Source organism: Mytilus trossulus, chromosome 12 (genome assembly GCF_036588685.1).
Source record: "Mytilus trossulus isolate FHL-02 chromosome 12, PNRI_Mtr1.1.1.hap1, whole genome shotgun sequence".
NCBI lineage: Eukaryota > Metazoa > Mollusca > Bivalvia > Mytilida > Mytilidae > Mytilus > Mytilus trossulus.
In genome coordinates, this window is record NC_086384.1 from 46,687,910 (window position 1) to 46,707,716 (window position 19,807).

The 19,807-nt window shown below is 32.8% G+C and overlaps 1 protein-coding gene across 1 annotated transcript; it reads left to right on the forward strand.

Moving 5' to 3' along the window:
* Positions 1 to 974: 974 nt before the first annotated feature.
* LOC134692696 (uncharacterized) lies at positions 975 to 7,910 on the forward strand. Its single transcript, XM_063553175.1, has 5 exons — positions 975 to 1,190; positions 2,436 to 2,570; positions 3,084 to 3,236; positions 3,728 to 3,851; positions 5,293 to 7,910. Exons 1-5 carry the CDS (start codon positions 1,134 to 1,136, stop codon positions 5,451 to 5,453), a joined length of 630 nt encoding a protein of 209 aa, XP_063409245.1. The 5' UTR covers positions 975 to 1,133; the 3' UTR covers positions 5,454 to 7,910.
* Positions 7,911 to 19,807: the final 11,897 nt, after the last annotated feature.

Genomic DNA, 19,807 nt, shown 5'->3' on the forward strand with positions numbered 1-19,807 from the left:
AAGCTCTAACAATCCTCCTCGTATCTGATGCAGAAAAACAAACACAAATGAAAAAAGTTTATGTATATTCACAGCAAATAACATATACTGCAGTAAACAGGTATTGAGAATAGTGTAGGTTTCCCTACTGCAACAGACACCAAGGGGCGGTACTCAAGGAGCTGTGGTATTTACACAGTCCTCCTCGTGTCTGAAGCAGACAAGAAGGCCACATAATTAACAATTTTTCGAAATAAATTTACATGCAGCAGTGAGAATAGACTTATCTTCTGTGTTCATAAGCCATATCAGTTTATCTCTTGCGTTAAGAGTTAAAAAGTTGGGGCAACTTTTAGTTATCTCTTGAAATAGATGATTGCGGTCATCATTAAATTTAACACATTGGAATAAAAAATGATATTCATCCTCCACATCTCCGGAGTTACAACGAGTACAAGTTCTGTCATTTAGGAGAGTACCCTGATACCTTCCAGACTCAATTCTTAAGTGGTGTGATGAAATTCTTAGCTTTGTTAAGCTTCGTCTCTGTTCAAAATTGCCAATAATGGAAAGATATTTTTCTCTTCCAAAAACTGATTTAAATGTAACATAAGTTCTAAGTTTACCATCTGAATGCTTTACCAATTCAGTGTTCCACAATATATATCCAGCAAGTGATAATATCAACCTATTGATATATTTAATCTGAATTTCTCACCCTTTTCATATATCATGAAGCATGAACTAGTGGCCTATTCCAGCGGCTCATTCCTACCAGTCATTACACAGGAAGTGCCCCCCCCCCTCCCCCACTACTAAGGTAGGCCTGAAAATTTTATTACTACTTTTAAAGTAATAGGAAAGAAAGAGGATCCTTAAAATTAACATACAGTCTATCATCAAAGGTATAGGTTGCCAGACTGACCTGACCTTATTTAATCTACAAGTTATTTGGGTTAAAGTTTTTAGTATTCACACGTGTATTTGTTTTGATTATCCCGCTACCGAGCGAGCCTCCGTTCAGCTATCCAACCAATTGCTTTGTTTTTGTCATGTGATAACGCCTTCCAAAAATACATTGGGATAACCTCGTGCTGAATCGGCAGATTATAGGTCCTACTTAGTTACTGATTTTGCAGAAAGTAGATCAAAATATGGCTGAAGAAAAGACCAAACTTACCAGAGATGGAACAATGCAAGTGACTGCAAAGGTTGGTTGAAATTCGTCGTTGATTAAAAAATATATCCTTGTCCAAATCGAATGGGAAAACATAAAAAAAATGTCGGTCACCGGCATTTTTGTTATGTCAACAAAATCAATGCAAACTCGAGAAATCTTACTTGTCAGTAAATTTTATTTTAAAGGCACCTTGGCAAACTTATTTTTAGAGTCAAGTTCTTGTTTGGATTCGTCGATTTATTGTACCTTTGTCAACTAAATGGTTAAAAAAGGGGAGGGGTGGTTTGGATTTCCCATGTTTTGACTGTTTGACTCCCCTAAAATGCTCTATTAATATTTTGAAGAAAGTAGTTCATGTCTTGCAAAGATGCATTTCAAAATTTATCATTGAAAACTTAATCTGTGTCAATTTTTAAAAGATACAAGTGGTATTTTCTCTTTTTTTGATCTATCAACATGTTCAAACAAGCTCAATCCAGTTCTGTACTACCATAGTGTTCCTAAAAAACATAAAAACTCAACACAAGTAATCACAATCCCATGCATATCAAATTTTGTTGTCAGCTTCCTTAAATTGGTGTCAACATTTGCATATATCACTTGCAGCTAAATTAAAACCAGGTTATGCCCATCTGCAGATTGAGCATATAAATGTAATATAGGTCGTGTCGCTAGATTGTGCTATTTATACAAATTATCTCCCTTTGCAATTCAATTGACATGTTCACACATTATTTCGAAAAGCATTTGAAATTATCAAAATCAAGAAGTATTTCTGAATATAAATAAGCAATACAGCAGTCTCCACGCTGAGTAGCAGCCCAGGCTTGTAAAATTGCTCTCGGGCCTGTAAAAATCATATCTACAGGCCAACAGAATCAAACTAAAAAAATTCAAAAATTGAGCTCCAGGCCTGTAGATTTAACAATTCATCATGAAGACTGATACAGTTGCACGTTTATGTGATTGAATAATTTCCCTTTATGTCCCTTTGCAGATTGCAACAAAATCTTTTCCAACTTCTAGTCTGAAGACCATTTTCTTGTGTGTTTACGCAAAGTTTTGAAAAAACTAAGTTCTTAACAAATTTTACTTTTCTGGGGCATAGAACTTGGACACGCCAAAAAAAACCTAAAGTGGCACTTAAAAGTGGCATTAAAAACACCTACAATCAATCAATCAACAATGCTCTCCTCTTCCTCATATGAGACAAGCTGAATTAGACCTGGTTTGTACTTTCCTGCATATTATACATGTAGCATATTATTTTTTTCAGGAAGGAATAGATTATTTAGAATCCTCAGGGAAGGAAACTTTATTAGTAATGTCCGGTTTGAAAGACCCAGAGCCAGAACCACCTGCAAAGAAAACAAAATTGGCTAAAGGAACAACTATGGTTGGAACAGCAAAGGTAAGTGATCAATAAATGAAAAGTAATTAGATATATCTGAAGGTGTGGTATGAGTGCCAATGAGACAACGCTCCATCCAAGTTACAATTTGTAAAAGATTACAATTATAGGTCAAAGTACAGTCTTCAACACTTATGCCTTGTCTCACAGCAAGCTATTAAGGGCCTTGAAAAGAATTGAAAAATTTTTTAACGACTTTGTCTGATTTTGAGATACAAGTCATCTGAATTTTTGGCAGAAAGTGATTCTCTTGACACCTTCACTAAAATTGATTTGGCTCGTTTAATTTCACCAGTTCACATAAATATAAATATTTTAAAAACTTGAACCACACACTTTATCATAAAATTTTCATTGTATATATAGCAGTTTGACAAACACTTATTTTGATCATTGAGAAGCTTAATATTTCCTTAACAATAGAACGTAATTAAAACATTAAGCTGATTTTACAGAGTTATCTCCCTATAGTGTTATTTACTATCTAATGAATTATATTTTGTTCATTTACAGGAGGCTGATAGGTTACTTGGTGACAATCGACCAGATGCTGATGCCATGACAAGAGGTCAACAAAAACAGATTGATGCAATCAGTAAAGAGGCCCCATCCACCCCAAAGAAAGCTAAACTGGCCAAGGCAGGCACAATGGCTGTCACTGCTAAGGTAATAGAAAAAATATAAAACGGGTAGAGATATAAATGTACCTTGTCACAATTCCATTTTGATCAAAAGAAAGAAGATTCCTATCGTAAAGGCACTAGTACTACAAACCTTACATTAAGAGGCTCCAGCCGTCTACTCACTGTTCCCATTTAATGCATTGTTGAGGTTATAAAAGAAAAAAATGTGAAATGAAAGGACCATTAATTTAAGCAAAAATAACATCCCCTGAATATCAAGGAGACATCTCAAATAAATCCAATAGGTATGTACGAAAATTAAAGTCAACCTCGCCAACAAAAATTGCTGCAAGATCATCAAACATAATATCATTGTTATCATTGAATTTCACTTTCAAGACTTTAGAGGAAATTAAGGTACTATAAAGTGAAATAGAAAATATAGTAATATTGTACAACAAAAAACAGAGAAAAAACAAAATAGGGAAATGTTTGACATATTTTGTTTCTTGATTCATTTGCAAATACTTACAGGAAGGAACTGACTTATTAGGAAAAGAGAAACTTGGAGACACAAGACAGGAAACAAAAAGGAAGGCCCCTGCAGCCAAACCAGCCATGAAAAAAACAACCACCATGGAAAAAACAATAGCTGAAGGTATGCAAAATAATATATATATATGTTCATAAGTACTGTGGATTCATTTATTTCGTGGAGACTGGATTCAGGAAAACTGTTTTTGTAGATATTTGATTTTATTGTTTTGCCCAAGTCTACATGTAAGCCTATAGAAAATGTGTATCATTGATATCTACGAAATCAACGAAAATTGGTATCTATTATAGTAAATAAATACACAGTATTCATTTATGATAGGTTTGTTTTTGCAAATTTCACTTAATAAATAAAAAGTTAAAAGTTCACATTTGGATGAATGAATTTAACATACAGTCAGGGATATAACTCTATAGGGTTATTACAGGAAATAACATACATTTGTTATTGTGGACTAAAAAATCAAAGAACTGTGTTAACAGACGTATGTTACATGTTTCAAAGGGACAATATACATTTTAAGTTTAGTTAAAATGTATACAAGTTCTATTGATATTACTATTGTCTTTATGTATACTTAACTTTTGAAAGATGTTCATAATATTCCAATTTTGAATAGTACACCTATATTTTATTACAGAAAAAACATGCCCGTAATAACTAAAGGGTGTTATCACAGCTTCTCTATATCACTTCAAAGCATTTGCTCAGACATAAATCATGCTTAATTACAATATATTTTACTTTATTGTAAGAAATAATGACCAGAGCATGTAATGAGGTTCTGCGCAAGTTTCTCAGTAATTCCCAAGTGTCTTATATAATAAATTACATTCCTTTAATAACTAAGCCTTGTTATCACAGCTAAGTTAATTCCTTAATAACCTTGTCTCATTGATTAACCATGGTTAATCAAAAATGTATTAATTCAATTTAAAAATTAACTATCAAGGCTATGCATTTAGTCTAAATTTTCATCTCATGTTTTACAATTTACAAAAACAAAATGATGCTTAATTAGAGGATGTTCTAAAAGCTTTGACTACTTTGTTACTTCTTTTTTGCCTGAATGTATTTTTTTACTAAGCAGTTTAAGGGGAGATTACTCAGAAATATTTTTACAAATGAATGTTTGGTAACTTTACATATTTTGTTTGTTTCAAAAAAAAGTTTTTCTGTAAGTCCACTCTATTCTCATGTTTATATTAAATTTCAAGAGTAAACATTAACTTTCATTTTATTTACTCAAACATAGTTTTCCACCCATAATCTATACAAAAGTTGACAATTTTGCACACACGCTGTAGTTAAAGAATAGCTTGTGAATCCATACTATATTTGTTAATGACATTGTTGAAAAAAGAACAATATGAACAGTCACTATATGTAAAGAATGAAGAAAATTTGATTGTAATACAACTAATTTTTCATGAATTATATTACTTAAATAGTTTCAATGGGACATAACTCTTGCCCTCTCCAACAAATTTATAAAAACATGATAATAAATCTGTCATTAATTTTTAAATGCATTTTATTTTAGCTGCATGGACAGTACCTGATATTAATGTAGATGAAGGAAGAAAAACGAGATCTCAGGCAAGTGGGGCTGCTAAACCTGCCATTAAGCGTGATGGAACCATGCAGAAAACCGCCAAGGAAGGAAAAGCGTTTGTAAAGGCAGGAAAAAAATCAAAGAAATAAATGCATTTTTTTGTCAGACATGAGTAAATGTACATTTTGTATTTATATTCTGTACCCATACAGTTTTGTATCTGACGTTAAAATATTTTTCCTTCATTTTGTAAAAATATTCAGAACGCATGTACTCTGTAAGAATAAAATAGTTCTTTGTTTCTTTAAATTTTTTTAATGAAAATGCTTTGACAATGAAGTCCTTCCCAAAAATCATGTATGAAATTATGGAACAGTGAATGATTTTATGTAAGATTGAATTTTTATCTAAGTCAACCTTATAATAACTTTTGAGAACCCATGGCATTTGCATGGGTGGCCACAATTGTAAGAAGCCATAGATAGCCATTTAAAGAAACAAAGAATTGTTCTACTTATTAACCTGTTCTCAATTGTTGTCGTCTGCTTCTGACATAGTATATCAGTATAATGTTGTTTCACCTGTATGTAGATATAAATGAAAGGCAGCAATACATCCTCATTGTCATGGAGTGCCTGATGTTCACTTCCATACATCGTATCTTATTGTAACTATTTTTAGTTTTAGTCCAGCTGGTTTTGTTTATCACTGCTGGGTAGTAAAAGAACTGTTTCAGAATTTAAAGGATTATGGGTAATTTCATTGTTAGTTCCCAAATTTGAAAATGATGTCAAGTCATTGGTTGATTTCCATTTTTGCAGGACATTGTCAGAAAATCACAGGGTTTGGTGTAAGCTTTTGAAAATATAACCCAGAATGCATTAGATTCTAAAATGGCAAATTGACACATACTCTTCATTTACACAATTTATCAGGAAATCCCATCGTTTCATGTATTTAATGTCAACCACTGTTATGCAGTTTGTATGCTTGTGTATAAATAATTTTGAAGACAAATTTTTTGAAAAATAATGAATTTGATAAAAAATGACTGTTTGAACAATGATTTCATTGTAAGAGTGGAGAATTTTGACAACTGACAAATGAACTACATGTATTTTGCAACATATTTACATTTTTGTTAATGCTTTTTACTATTACATATGTTAAAGTTCTATAATTAAGAGTTGTGCTTTTTTATTTCATTTACCGCAAATATTTTAAAGATTTTTTTATATATTCCTAACAGCTATATACAGTTTTTGAGTAAAACCAGATTTTTGAAATGATGGGGGGGATTCTAATATATTTTTCCAATAAAAAAGATGAATAGAACACTGTAAAATTACTTCATAAAGCGGATTAGCTACCATTTAGATTGAATACTTTACATGTTTAAGTTGATGAAAATGGAATGATTTTCCCAAGATATAGTTAGATTCTCTGACAAATTGAAAGGTTTCTTACATTTCTATAAAATTCTGGTATGCATTGCGTATGTAATTAATGTCAATTTTAAGAATCTTCTGTAAAAGCATTTGTAATTGTATGGGAACAGCTGTAAAACATTGTCTATATTAAATATATATGCAGCCAAGTCACATTGAAGTAAATATTGAGATGATTTCATGAGGAAAAAAATGATTTTAAATTTATATAATTAAATGTTTTTAAATCAGTTGTATGTAACAGTAGCAGATTTATCACTATAAATATATCATGATTCACATTTTATTTCACTTCAAATGTACTATGATTCACATTTTTATTTCACTACAAATGTACCATGATTCACATTTTTATTCTACAACAAATGTATCATGATTCACATTTTATTTCACTACAAATGTACCATGATTCACATTTTTATTATACTACAAATGTATTATGATTCACATTTTTATTTCATTACATATGTACCATGATTACATTTGATCAAAACATAATGGCAGTATCTATTAATAAATGGTACATAAATGTAGAGTAATTCATCAGATTACATGTGAAATTATTTGTGTTTGACTTTTTGTTGAAACCTTTTTACTTCTTCTGTTTGTTTTTGGTCTTGTTATGTGTTCAAGAGAAACATATCACAGTTTATGTTTCTTTTTTTTACCTTCGATATCTGAACAAATATAATTTTACAGAAATTTTATATTGACCTTTTACAAATTTTATTTTGTTGAAAGCATTTTTAAAGTTGTGTATTCTTTTTCATGTTGAGCATGTTAAATTTCACAAAAAAAAATATTTGCTCAGTTTTTGCTAGAAAAGAAAGGGCCATTTTGAAAAAAACGACGGTGTGAAAATAGTAATTTTCAAGATATTGACAATCTTGTTGGGACTATTCTATTAAAATTGAAACAATTTACTTTTTAACAACATACTTTCTATAGGCAACTTTTGATACATCCATTTGACATACAATCATTCGTTGTCCACAATGTCCAAAAACAAAAAAAATATTTTAATTGAATAGTCCTGACTTGTTACCATGAAATTTTTAGAATTTAATTTAATTATATAATTTTATTTAAGTGTGATATGTTTACCTGTGATTTTGTAGATGCAATGTTATTTGAATAAAAGGAAGATTTATAGTTTTATCTTAGTTATTCTCTTTTAGAGGTCCATAAGTGGCCTATTGTAATGCAAAATTTTGGTCCCTATCTAAACATACTTCCATTTATTTAGCCATCCTAATATCCTATCTGTTAGATTTATATGTTTTTATGCCCCACCTACGATAGTAGAGGGGCATTATGTTTTCTGGTCTGTGCTTCCGTTCATCCGTCTGTTTGTTCGTCTGTCTATTACACTTCAGGTTCAAGTTTTTGGTCAAGTTAGTTTTTGATGAAGTTGAAGTCCAATCAAATTGAAACTTAGTATACATGTTCCCTTTGATAAGATCATTCTAATTTTAATGCCAAATTAGAGAATTTATTCTAATTTCACAGTCCAGTAAACATAGAAAATGATAGTGCGAGCATAGATGCCAACCATTACGATTTTTGCGTAGTTTCTCCGATTTTGCTATAAAAACTACGCTATTACGGTCAAAGTCGAATAGTTACGGATTACCAATCATCTCCGTTCAATTTTGTAAAACACGGATTTATATCATTACTTTTCCGTCCTGGTCCAGTTTTTAGAAAACGCCAATGTAATGCTTCCGGTTTCTCGGGAGTTATCAACCTATTGTCGAGTAACTAACTGACTTCCGAAGGGGCAAACTTGCATTTTATGAGTAGATTTCCCCCTTTCTCTACTTCTCCTTGACAAAACGAAAATGTACGAGTCGAGAACATCTATACTACATATAATACATACTACAGACAACATTATAAACGACAAATTTTAGTGCACATTACCTTGCAACCACTCGTCAGTATTTTTTATTGGTAAGTGCACGTTTATGAATGATTACTGAAAACTTTTCAAAAATACGGAAAATTTCATAGTTTGTTACTGATTGTGTCAAAAGGGGGTTGGCATCTATGTGCGAGTGGGGCATCCGTGTATAATGGACACATTCTTGTTGATACTGTCTTGGTGGTCTGGTTGTAATGGTTGCCTTGAGTGTAAGAGATCATATGTTTGATCTGAGGCCAGGTCAAACAAAAGACTTTAAAATTAGCGAGTGAGGGCAAAGACAGGTCATCTCAGAATCAGAATGATGTGTCTCCGTAAGGTGACATGTTTATCTGCAGACTGTTCCCTTGTGAGCGAGCATGTTAAAAAATCTGGCTTAGAGTGTGGGTCTAGTTCAAAGCATGATTTTAAAATTTGAGAAGGGAAATGGGGAAAATGTCAAAGAGCAGATAATAATATAAACATTACATAAAGATATTCTCAATCTTGAGTTATTTTCTTTTTTGACAGAAAACATGTAATTGAAATATGCAATGCATAAACGTCTGTGTTTGGTTTTATTTACAGAATAGAAAATAATGGGTTAAAATATGAAGACTATAAGAGTAATGGGATGCTTCTAAAGAGAAATAAAGAGACCATATATATGAATGAGAAAAAAATGGAACAAACTTAAACTCTTTTGAGATATATGTTTCATTGGCAATCATACCACATCACTTTGTTTTCATATTCAGCTGAATTAGAAATATGATTGGTAAAATTGTTAATTATTGAAGGCTGTACAGTGACCAATAGTTGGTAATGTCTGTGTCATTTTGTCTCTTGAGGATAGTTGTTTCATTGGCAATCATACCACATCTTTTTTATAAGTCAAACAATCCAGTTAAGACAAAATCAGAAAAAAAATCCTGTAACCTGCCAATTGTATCCAAACTGGGTAATTAAAACGTTAATATAAGACTGTTAAAGAATCTGGGCTGATAACTTAACCAACAGCATTAAAATAGGAGCAATAATTGATTTAGAAGAAATTTTTTACAAAATAATAAACATTTATACATTTCTACAACTTTATCTAAAGCATAAATTGCATTTCGGTAACTGAAAAATCGACTTGATGTTTTTTACACAAACAAAAACAAAATCTATATAGGTCAACACACAGTCTTCAATAATATGTTCAAAAATGATGCTGGAAGTTCATCTTTTGTCGAAGACAAACATGTCTTTCAAACAAAACAATATTTTGTGTGTGAAATTGCAGTAAAAGTAAATGCTTGATAAGGCATTATAATAATTGGGACCATATTCTCTTAGAAACCTCTAGAAATATTTGTATTTATGCATTTTAAATTAAACTCTTGTAAGAAAATTCAGGGATCAAGCTACGTCAGTGTATATCGAATCGAGAGAGTATTCACTTAAAAGTATATATGCATTTCTTCTGATGAGATTTCTGTTGAAAGTTTAATATGAACGTTTTACATTAAGTACCACTAAACTCAACTTTATAAATGATTCATATAACAAGTTCAAATCAAACCTGCCAGACAGAACTGTACGAAATGAACATCTTACAATAATTGCATGCTCCAAATATAGTCGGTCTATTGCTTGAAGTGTTCGAGAACAGACATAATTATTAAAATTAAACACTGAACAATGAACCATAAAATTGAGGTTAAGGTCACACAACGCATGCTCGATGCAATCATTCAATATACCGTTTGATTTTCAAATATAGTTTACTTTTATTTTATATTATCTGAGAAACAGGCAAAATCTTAAAAACAATATCAAGATCATATCAACCCTGTCAGACAGACAAATCATTCTCCATACTAAATATGATAGACCTATTGCTTATTGTGTCCAGAGACATATATACATATGTCTTTGTAGTATCTGAGAAACAGACTTGACCACACAAACTGAACCTTGAAAAGAATCCGATCATGAGGTGAACCTTGGACACTAATCCATGAAAGGAATTTGATTATCAGGTGAACCTTAAACACTGATCCATGAAACTTTTTGAAGAATCCGACCATCAGGTGAACCTTGAACACTGATCCATGAAAATAAACTGATCATCAGGTTAACCTTGATCCCTGATCCATGAAAATAATCCGATCATCAGGTTAACCTTGATCACTGATCCATGAACAGAATCTGATCATCAGGTGAACATTGATCACTGATCCATGAAAAGAATCCAATCATCAGGTGCACCTTAAACACTGATCTATGAAAAGAATCCGATCATCAGGTGCACCTTAATCACTGATCCATGAAAAAACCCAGATCATCAGGTGAACCATGAGCACTCATCCATGAAAAGAATCCGATCATTAGATGGACCTTGATCACTGATCCATGAAAAGAATCCAATCCTCAGTTGAACACTGATCCATGAAAAAAAACTTTCATCAGGGTAACCTTTGATCCCTCATCCATGAAAAGAATCCCATCATCAGGGTAACCTTGAATAATGATCCATAAATAAAAAAAACGTTCTTCAGGGTAACCTTGATCACTGATTCATGAACAGATTCTGATCATCAGGTGAACCTTAAACACTGATCAATGAAAAGAATCCGATCATCAGGTGAACCTTAAACAGTGATCAATAAAAAGAATCAGATCATCAGGTTAACCTTGATTACTGATCCATGAACAGAATCTGATCATCAGGTGAAACTTGATCACTGATCCATGAAAAGAATCCGATCATCAGGTGGACCTTAGAACATACTCACCCCTTCTCGTCCAATGAAAAGTCAGTTTTTCGCCCTCTAATTTTCATAGTACATGGTTTTCCATGCACTATGAAATGCTATACATGAATGACTTTTCATTGTCAGTTAATTATTAAAGTGAACTCTTAATAACTGCACTAATGAAGTGTACAATCACCTGAGGCATTTTGCCTTGGAAAAGAGCCTACTGATTTAAGATGAAAGAGCAAAGATTAAAACAAATTATGTTGAATTTTGCAAATTTTCATAAATGTTCTAATGGTACACATCTATACTATTAAACGAGAAGACCTCATTTTGGGTGTCGCTTCTCTTCTTTCCACAATAAATTAATCATCATGCCTCTGTGTCCTATGGGTACAGTGCATAATCGCATTTGTCATCCATTCATATGATTATTCAGATTGAGTTATTTTTGGTAAAAAAACGAGAAAAAAGACGTCCGGATATGTTTCCGTCATTGGGCGAAATTTTAAGTCAGATTAGACTTCCGGTTTGCGTTTTTCTGTATACTTTGAACATACATTAATACTACGAATACAGTGTATTTTCTGTCTTATATCCATCAATGGACGAAATTTAAGTCAGATTAGACCTCCGGTTTGCTTTTTTCTTTTTACTTTGAACAAGTACATATACTACGAATAAAGTGTATTTTCTGTCTGATATCATTTTCAAGTTTACTATCCACGGCAGTCACAGGGTTTATTTAATAGAGAGGGTATGAATAATATATCAATGACCGCTGTGGATCAAATATTAAACTGAGAATTGACTGTAAAAAAAATACACTTTCGGGATGTCGAGATATTTAATTTGTATAATAAATTCAAAACCTCGGGATTTCATGTGTTTAAGCCCGGGATATTGGGATTCAGGGCCCCTCCGCAGTGGTGGATCTAGAAATGTGCATACGCAGGGGCCTGTTGACTGCCTAAGAGGGGCCCGCTCCGGTCGTGCTTCAGTGATTCCCTATAAAACCAACCAATTATTTTCCATAAAGGGGGTCCTAAAGTCCTAAATCCGCCTCTGCCCCGACCCCCCCCCCCTTTAATGAATGTTCATTATATACAGATAAGCGCTAAAATTATTCATGTGTCATTAAAATTAATAGAGAACAAACAAAAAAAATGATTTTTTTGTGGAAAAAGGAGGACCCGGAATAGAAAAACAATTATCCTGTCCGTAAAAAATTAACTTTTAAAGGTCACCTTCCGCCCTTCAACGATAAGCAAAATCCGATACTGCATAGTCTGATATAAAAGGCTCCGAAATGACAATGTAAAACAATTCAAATGAGAAAACTAACAGCCTTATTTATGTACAAAAAATTAACGAAAAACAAATATCACTGAACAACTGAATTACAGGCCTATGTTCATAATACATGTACACTAAATGTAATTATGTTCATAATGAAATTAATAGAGAAAAAAATGGGAATTTTGGAAATAAAGGAGGAGGTTTAAAAAAAACATTTTCCTGTCCCCAAGGACCTATGACTTTTGATACTTTTCCTGAAATTTTCAAGTCATTAAATCTTTTACAAAATTCTTCCTACAACACTTTACATCATTTCAAATACGCTCTGAATGCCCGCGATTTCGCGGGTGTGTTCTAGTATATAGAATAAATAAAAACAATGGGGGTAAGATTTATGGGTGAAATAACATTTATTTATTATAAACCGGGCATTTGATGGATATTTTTTCTTTCAAGAAAACAATTTTAGACAGCTGATATATAAAGCAAAGGAATTTTTTTTACGGAGAAACACAATACATATAAAGTTATCAATAAAAAAGTTAGCATTTAACGTTGAATGGTCTGAATCTAAATGCTTATACAGAGTTTTATATTTATAAAAAAAAATCAAATTTCAAAAAGGGGATTTATATAACATTGTGTTGCCTTTCAAAATAAAAAATCTCAAGATATATTGGTATTAAATTTTACCTGAAACAGAAGAAAACAATTTATCCATTCGGTCCTCACAAACTATGTCAGTGCTATTTCATTCCATTCATTGAAATGATGATTACCTATGTTTTTGTTCATTATAAAATGTGAAATCTTTTAAAGGTTTGAATATTACAATGGGAAAGGCTAATTTTGTAAGGTCACTCGAAAGTGTGAATTTGTTCTAAATTGGTCAGAAAATACTTGGTCATTTTTTAAAGGCAGTGCTTTAAGGCCTGACTTTTAAGTCATGAGGTTCATCTTTTCATACGCAATCTATGCAGGGGGTCTTTTTGCCAGAAATAGATCCGGAAATGTTCGAATTTCTCCTATTCTTTTTATGGTAGGATATGGTTTTTGTTTCTTTCATTTACATTGGGGACTAAAGAAACGATCAGTGTGTATTGTTCGTTTTAAAGAACTTGTTATTAGTGTGTATTTTGCATTATAAGCAGTCAACCTGACTACAAACTATCATTATATGTATTCCGTGTGGAAAGAGGTCGGGTCAATTTCGAGTGTTATCTGACATCTAAAGATTCTTTCAGACGTTGATAAAACAATGAAAAGTCGACTGAACATGATTAATATTGCATCTTCTATAATTCAAAGCGGAATTCGGTTTATGAACGAGAAACCGTAAAGCGTTTTCAATTTCGGTATTAGTTATGTATGTTGTCTACGTATTATCCTGGTTCCCGGTACTACGTTCCGGGTATTAGCTATTTGATGTATGTGATGTGTAACATTACGATCGGGTACCAGCCAATCTACGTGTGTATGTGTACATGATTTCCCGCCAAAATGACCGACATACAGCTATGGAAAATAGTCCATAAACGTTCCGTATAATGATATGCAAATTCATAATTAATCGTAACTTTTTTTATCTTTGTATAATAAATATAACAAAATGGATTCCACAAAATTGAAGATAGCATTATTTTACGAGGATTTCTCATATTTTTCTCACTTCCGGGCGCAGTAATACGTATGTTTTGAAGAAGTTCGAAGAATTTGACAAAGTGAATTGAGAAGGAAACGGATAGATATACGTCCTTGCTATCAGGTAAAACAATTTAAATGTACAGAACAAACACATTTACTTCACACAAATAGTACAGGCTTAAGCTTTTATTGTCTTATACACGACTGTAGTCTAGTGTTTAAACGACGGCGGTGACCTACAAGGTACGGGTCATACTGGGTCAAGTCTAAATATGTAAACATATCCACGTGCTATTAGGTAGAAAGCATCGTAATGCAATATCTACAATTTTTCCTCCTTTATACATCGTTTAACCAGATATATTTCTCCTTTATACATCGTTTAACCAGATATATTTCTCTTTCAAATACACTCATAAAACACGGGTTGTATGTATGTATCTTTTCTAGTGTTTTCTTGTTCTTATTAAAGTTCATTTGTTGATGTTTAAATATTTTTGAACGACTGAACACAGGAGTGAATGAATGCAACAACTACATATACTGAAGACTTGGGCTGTACAATGATAGTGTACGTATATCATGCTGATAATTATTCTAGCAGTAATTATATTAATTTAGGATGTAATGCCAGGAATTCATGAGCTATGCCTCAGGCTTTCTGAAAAAATATCAATGACAATGTAAACAGGAACGAAACATTGACACGAATGATGCTCTCTTCTATGTTATAGTTATTTAGGTATGTGTGTTGCACAAGTTTCAAAAAAACTTAAGTTATAAAACTTTTTTTCAGGGCACAAACCCACATTAAAGAGACTTGTCTACTGCCATACCCATCCTATTTTCATGCACCATTTGCAAGCAAGAGACTGAATGGTTTGCAAAATTAAAATTCAGGACGGTGTCCAATTAAAACAAAAGAACTAAACTGGATGAAAATTGTAGGAGAAATCTAGAGGAAAGTTTTGATTTGTGAAATTGGTTTTCCTGAAAAGTCATTCATCCTAGCCTGCAGGAAGGAACTATAACTGTCCACCACCAACTGACGAGCTAATGTGGAGCTTCACATATGGAATTACTCAAATACCATCAATGTCTATGTTTTCAGCACAGATTTCACAAGTTATGACACAGCTGTGCTTTTTTTATACCTGTTAAAGAGTTGTATACTAAATTTTATTTTTTTATCAATAAATATATATTGTGTCATTTAAGAACTTGTATTTTGCCAAAAGATGCATACTAGTGAATGAAAGTGGTGCAGTTCATTTTGCTTTGGTATATAGAATTGAATTACAATTGTTCATGTTATTGGAATGCTTATAAAAATAAGGAGATGTGGTACAATGTATTATGTATATGATATTTAGTGAGTTTATCAAGCAAAAGTGAATAAGAAATAGGTATAAGCAGTTACAGGTACTACTGTACAATCTCAAACAATGAGAAAAACTCATACCATAAAGAGAATTTCATATTTACAAGTAAGTTTTGTTTTTGCGTTGAATAATTTTCTTCTATTGTTTTAATTGCAAATATGGGAAGTGGTTAAAATGCTAATGAGACAGCTGTTATGGCCACAGAGCCTTAATTGAAAACTTCTTTTTCATTCATGCCGGTAGATTTTGTCTGGAGTTAGAAACATATCTGACAACTTTTCAAAATGCACATGGGGGTTTTACGTGAAAGATGGTTCATATAGTCATACAAAACCTTCAAGGGGGCCTTCAAATGGAAGCAGGACAAGTCGCCCCACTGGTTAATCGCCCCACTTTTAAAAAAAACGCCACAAACTGATTTATCAAATCGCCCCACATGTGAAATTGGTTAAATCATGTTTAATATTACTCCTGCCAACTCGTCCTACTTATAAAAAAACGGTAATATTAAGATTAATATATATATAATTAAAAATAAAATCTCGCACCACTTTAATGAAAACTAATCTACACAGAATACAAACAAACCGAAAATTAATTTGATTACTACAAATGTATTATTGATATATACTGAAATTATATATAATTTGTTTTAGATTGTTGAAGAATAACTGTAAGTTTTGAAGCTTAGTAATTTGCATAACAATTGAAAAGAAACCTGTTAAATGTATCATAATGCAATATAAGGAATTGAACTTATATTCAATGGGATAACATCTTTTTCCATAAGTGGGGCGAGTTGGCATTACTAAATTCATCCTGGTTATTAATATATTTATCTAGATTTCACCGATTTCCATTAGGTGTGACCAGTTGGCAGGATTAATATTAACGGGATTTAACACAGTTCACAAGTGGGGCGATTTGGTAATCCAGGTTGGGGCAGTTTTTTTGTCAAGCCTGATTTTTTTCGCAGAAAGCTCGACATAGGGATAGTGATCCTACGGCGACTGTGATGTTAGCTCAGTTCTTAAAAGCTTTATATTTTAGAAGGTGGAAGACCTGGATGCTTCATACTTTGTATATGGTTGCCTCATGTTACGAAGTTTACGTCAGTCACATGTCAAATGTCCTTGACCTCATTTTCATGGTTCAGTGACTACTTGAAAAAAAAGTTAAAATTTTTTGTAATGTTAAATTCTCTCTTATTATAAGTAATAGGATAACTATATTTGGTATGTGCATACCTTGCAAGGTCCTCTTGCCAGGTATGTGCATACCTTGCAAGGTCCTCTTGCCCGTCAGACAGTTTTCACTTGACCTCGACCTCATTTCATGGATCAGCGAACAAGGTTAAGTTTTGGTGGTCAAGTCCATATCTGAGATACTATTAGCAATAGGTCTAGTATATTCGGTGTATGGAAGCAGTGTAAGGTGTACATGTCCAACTGGCAGGTGTCATCTGACCTTGACCTCATTTTCATGGATTAGTGGTTACAGTTAAGTTTTGTGTTTTGGTCTGTTTTTCTTATACTGTTTGCAATAGGTTTTCTATATTTTGTGTATGGAATGGTTGTAAGGTGTACAGGTCTACCTGGCAGGTGTCATATGACCTTGACCTCATTTTCATGGTTCAGTGGTCAAAGTTAAGTTTTTGAGTTTTGGTCTGTTTTTCTAATACTATATGCAATAGGTCAACTATATTTGGTGTATGGAAATATTTCATGATCTACATGTTAGGTGCACAGGTTTTATTTGACCTTGATCTCATTTTTTACGGTTCATTGCTCAGTGTTAAGCTTTTGTGTTTTGGTCTGTTTTTCTTAAACTATAAGCAATAAGTCAATTTTATTTGTTGTATGGAAGAATTGTTAGCTGTACATGCCAACCTGGCAAGGTTTATCTGACCTTGACCTCATTTTCATGGTCCAAAGGTCAATGTTTAGTTTTCTTGGTTCATGTTAAGATTATGTGACAGTTGTAATAAAGCTTTATTATTAGGACTATCAACATAATATCAATGATTAGTAAAGAAGGCGAGACATTTCAGTGTGTACACTCTTGTTTTTAAAGTGGGGCGAGTTAGTGAAAAAGTGGGACGATTTGTCATGGATTCCCTTCAAATATATTCTAATGTGGTTTTTGGCTTCTTCGTGCATTAACAAGCTCATAGCCATTGTTGAATAAATTGTTTTCTTTAAAATAGTCGACAAAATAGCTCTTACAAAATTGCCATTTGGGAGCCTCGAGCTCGATGGGGGAAATACTCTGCAAATACTGACAGTTGGCAGGTATGGTCATAAAAAAAGTTGACATGTTTCTATGTACATTTACCGTTATGTTACTTGATGTTCTTGCTATACACACAGTACAGAGACTAGTCAATCTTTGTGAACTATTTTTTATGGGAGTCATAGAATATGCGTATACAATCAATAATTAAAAATAGTCTATTTATATTGAAAAGAAAAAGTTCTTATATGTCTAAAGAAAAGGGACGAAAGACACAAAAGGGACAGTCAAACTCATAAATTTAAAGCAAACTGACAAGACCATGGCTAAAAATGCATTTCATGGGAGGCACAGACACTATATACTATCTCCATTTTGATTTTTAACATACTATAACCTCTGGTTAAAAAATAATAGGCAATATAAATAATCAGTTATCCCCTTCAAATAGATGAAAAATCTAGAGGAATCCGGATTTCATCACCTCCTGACAAATGTAAATGCCAGGATGTCCGGATCTGAGAATACTGTAAACAGTAGACTATAGATATAGGTGAACTAGGTACAAAAGAACTCTAAATCTTAAATTCTACAAACCACCTCTGTTCTATGGAAGATAATGATATAACTGGACTAGAAATACACACAACCTGTAATTAACTGCCTTTACAGCGCTTTCGCGCTTTGATTATGAAGATTTAAGCCCTCGGCTTCGCCTTGGGCTTAAATCTTTATAAAACATGACCAAGTATCGTCTAACCTATAATTAATCACTGATCCATGAAAAGAATCCGATCATCAGGTGAACCTTGATCACTGATCCATGAACAGAATCTGATCATGAGGTGAACCTTAATCACTGATCCATGCAAAGAATTCGATCATCAGGGTAAACGTTGTCTGATTGTAGATAAACTATGATGTGGTGTTTGGGGAAGTTGTATTGCGAATTCACTTAACCGTGACCTCATTATTGTAGTTTATTGGTTTTCTTGATAATGTCTATATTTGTTTGGTACTCGGGTATTTGTAACTATACGAACTATATGTATGTCAGGTATTTTTCCTGTAAAGAATGACAACAAATGGAAGTTTTTAACGATATTGAATGGCTATACAGCCCTTGCACGGTCGGTATAAAGAATGAGTAAACACGTTCGCACTTTTAAAATGCAAGTCTGCAAGTGAGTATAATATTCTGATTGGCTTACAGGAGAAGAATGTTTTATTTCCAATTAAAGACCATAAAGTGCATAAAGTCACATTACAATATAAACAATGAGATTTAAAACGGGGGAAAGGCAGGAGAAACAATAGTCCGAGATTACTCTGACGTCCAACGGCCGTTCGGCTGGGGCCGCGGGTTGTCTGGCAAAACAGCCGTTGAACGTCAGAGTAATCTCGGGCCTCAGCTTGTTCGGCAAAACAGCCGTAGAACATCAGAGTAATCTTGGGTCCAAGCTTGTCTTGCAAAACAGCCGTTGGACGTCAGAGTGCAAATTCAAAAGCCATCATATCATTCTTAAAACTGCCATCACATGACTACGCGGTAAAAGAAGATAAGAAAAACAAAGAGTTACCACAAATGGTAAAAAAATACGAACAAGTATATTTTGTTATATTTTTTTATTTTTCTTATTCTGTTTCAACTTTTGAATATACTTTAGATTGCCGGGAAATTGAGAGCACACAAAAATACACCAACCACTTTCATTTTGGTGCATATACGCAGTCAGCTATCTATGAAGTTTCTCTCAGATTATTTGTTGTGTTTTGCCGCAATATGATGACAATTTAAAAAAACTCGGTCATCAGCATTTTTTCATATTTTTTCGTGAAATACGCACA

What these genes read in the sequence shown, in the direction of transcription:
- LOC134692696 (XM_063553175.1), top strand. Translation starts at nt 1,134, where the DNA reads ATGGCTGAAGAAAAGACCAAACTTACCAGAGATGGAACAATGCAAGTG. An exon ending in CTATGGTTGGAACAGCAAAG is followed by an intron (nt 2,571 to 3,083) that starts GTAAGTGATCAA and finishes GTTCATTTACAG; the next exon opens with GAGGCTGATAGGTTACTTGG. An exon ending in GGAAAAAACAATAGCTGAAG is followed by an intron (nt 3,852 to 5,292) that starts GTATGCAAAATA and finishes ATTTTATTTTAG; the next exon opens with CTGCATGGACAGTACCTGAT.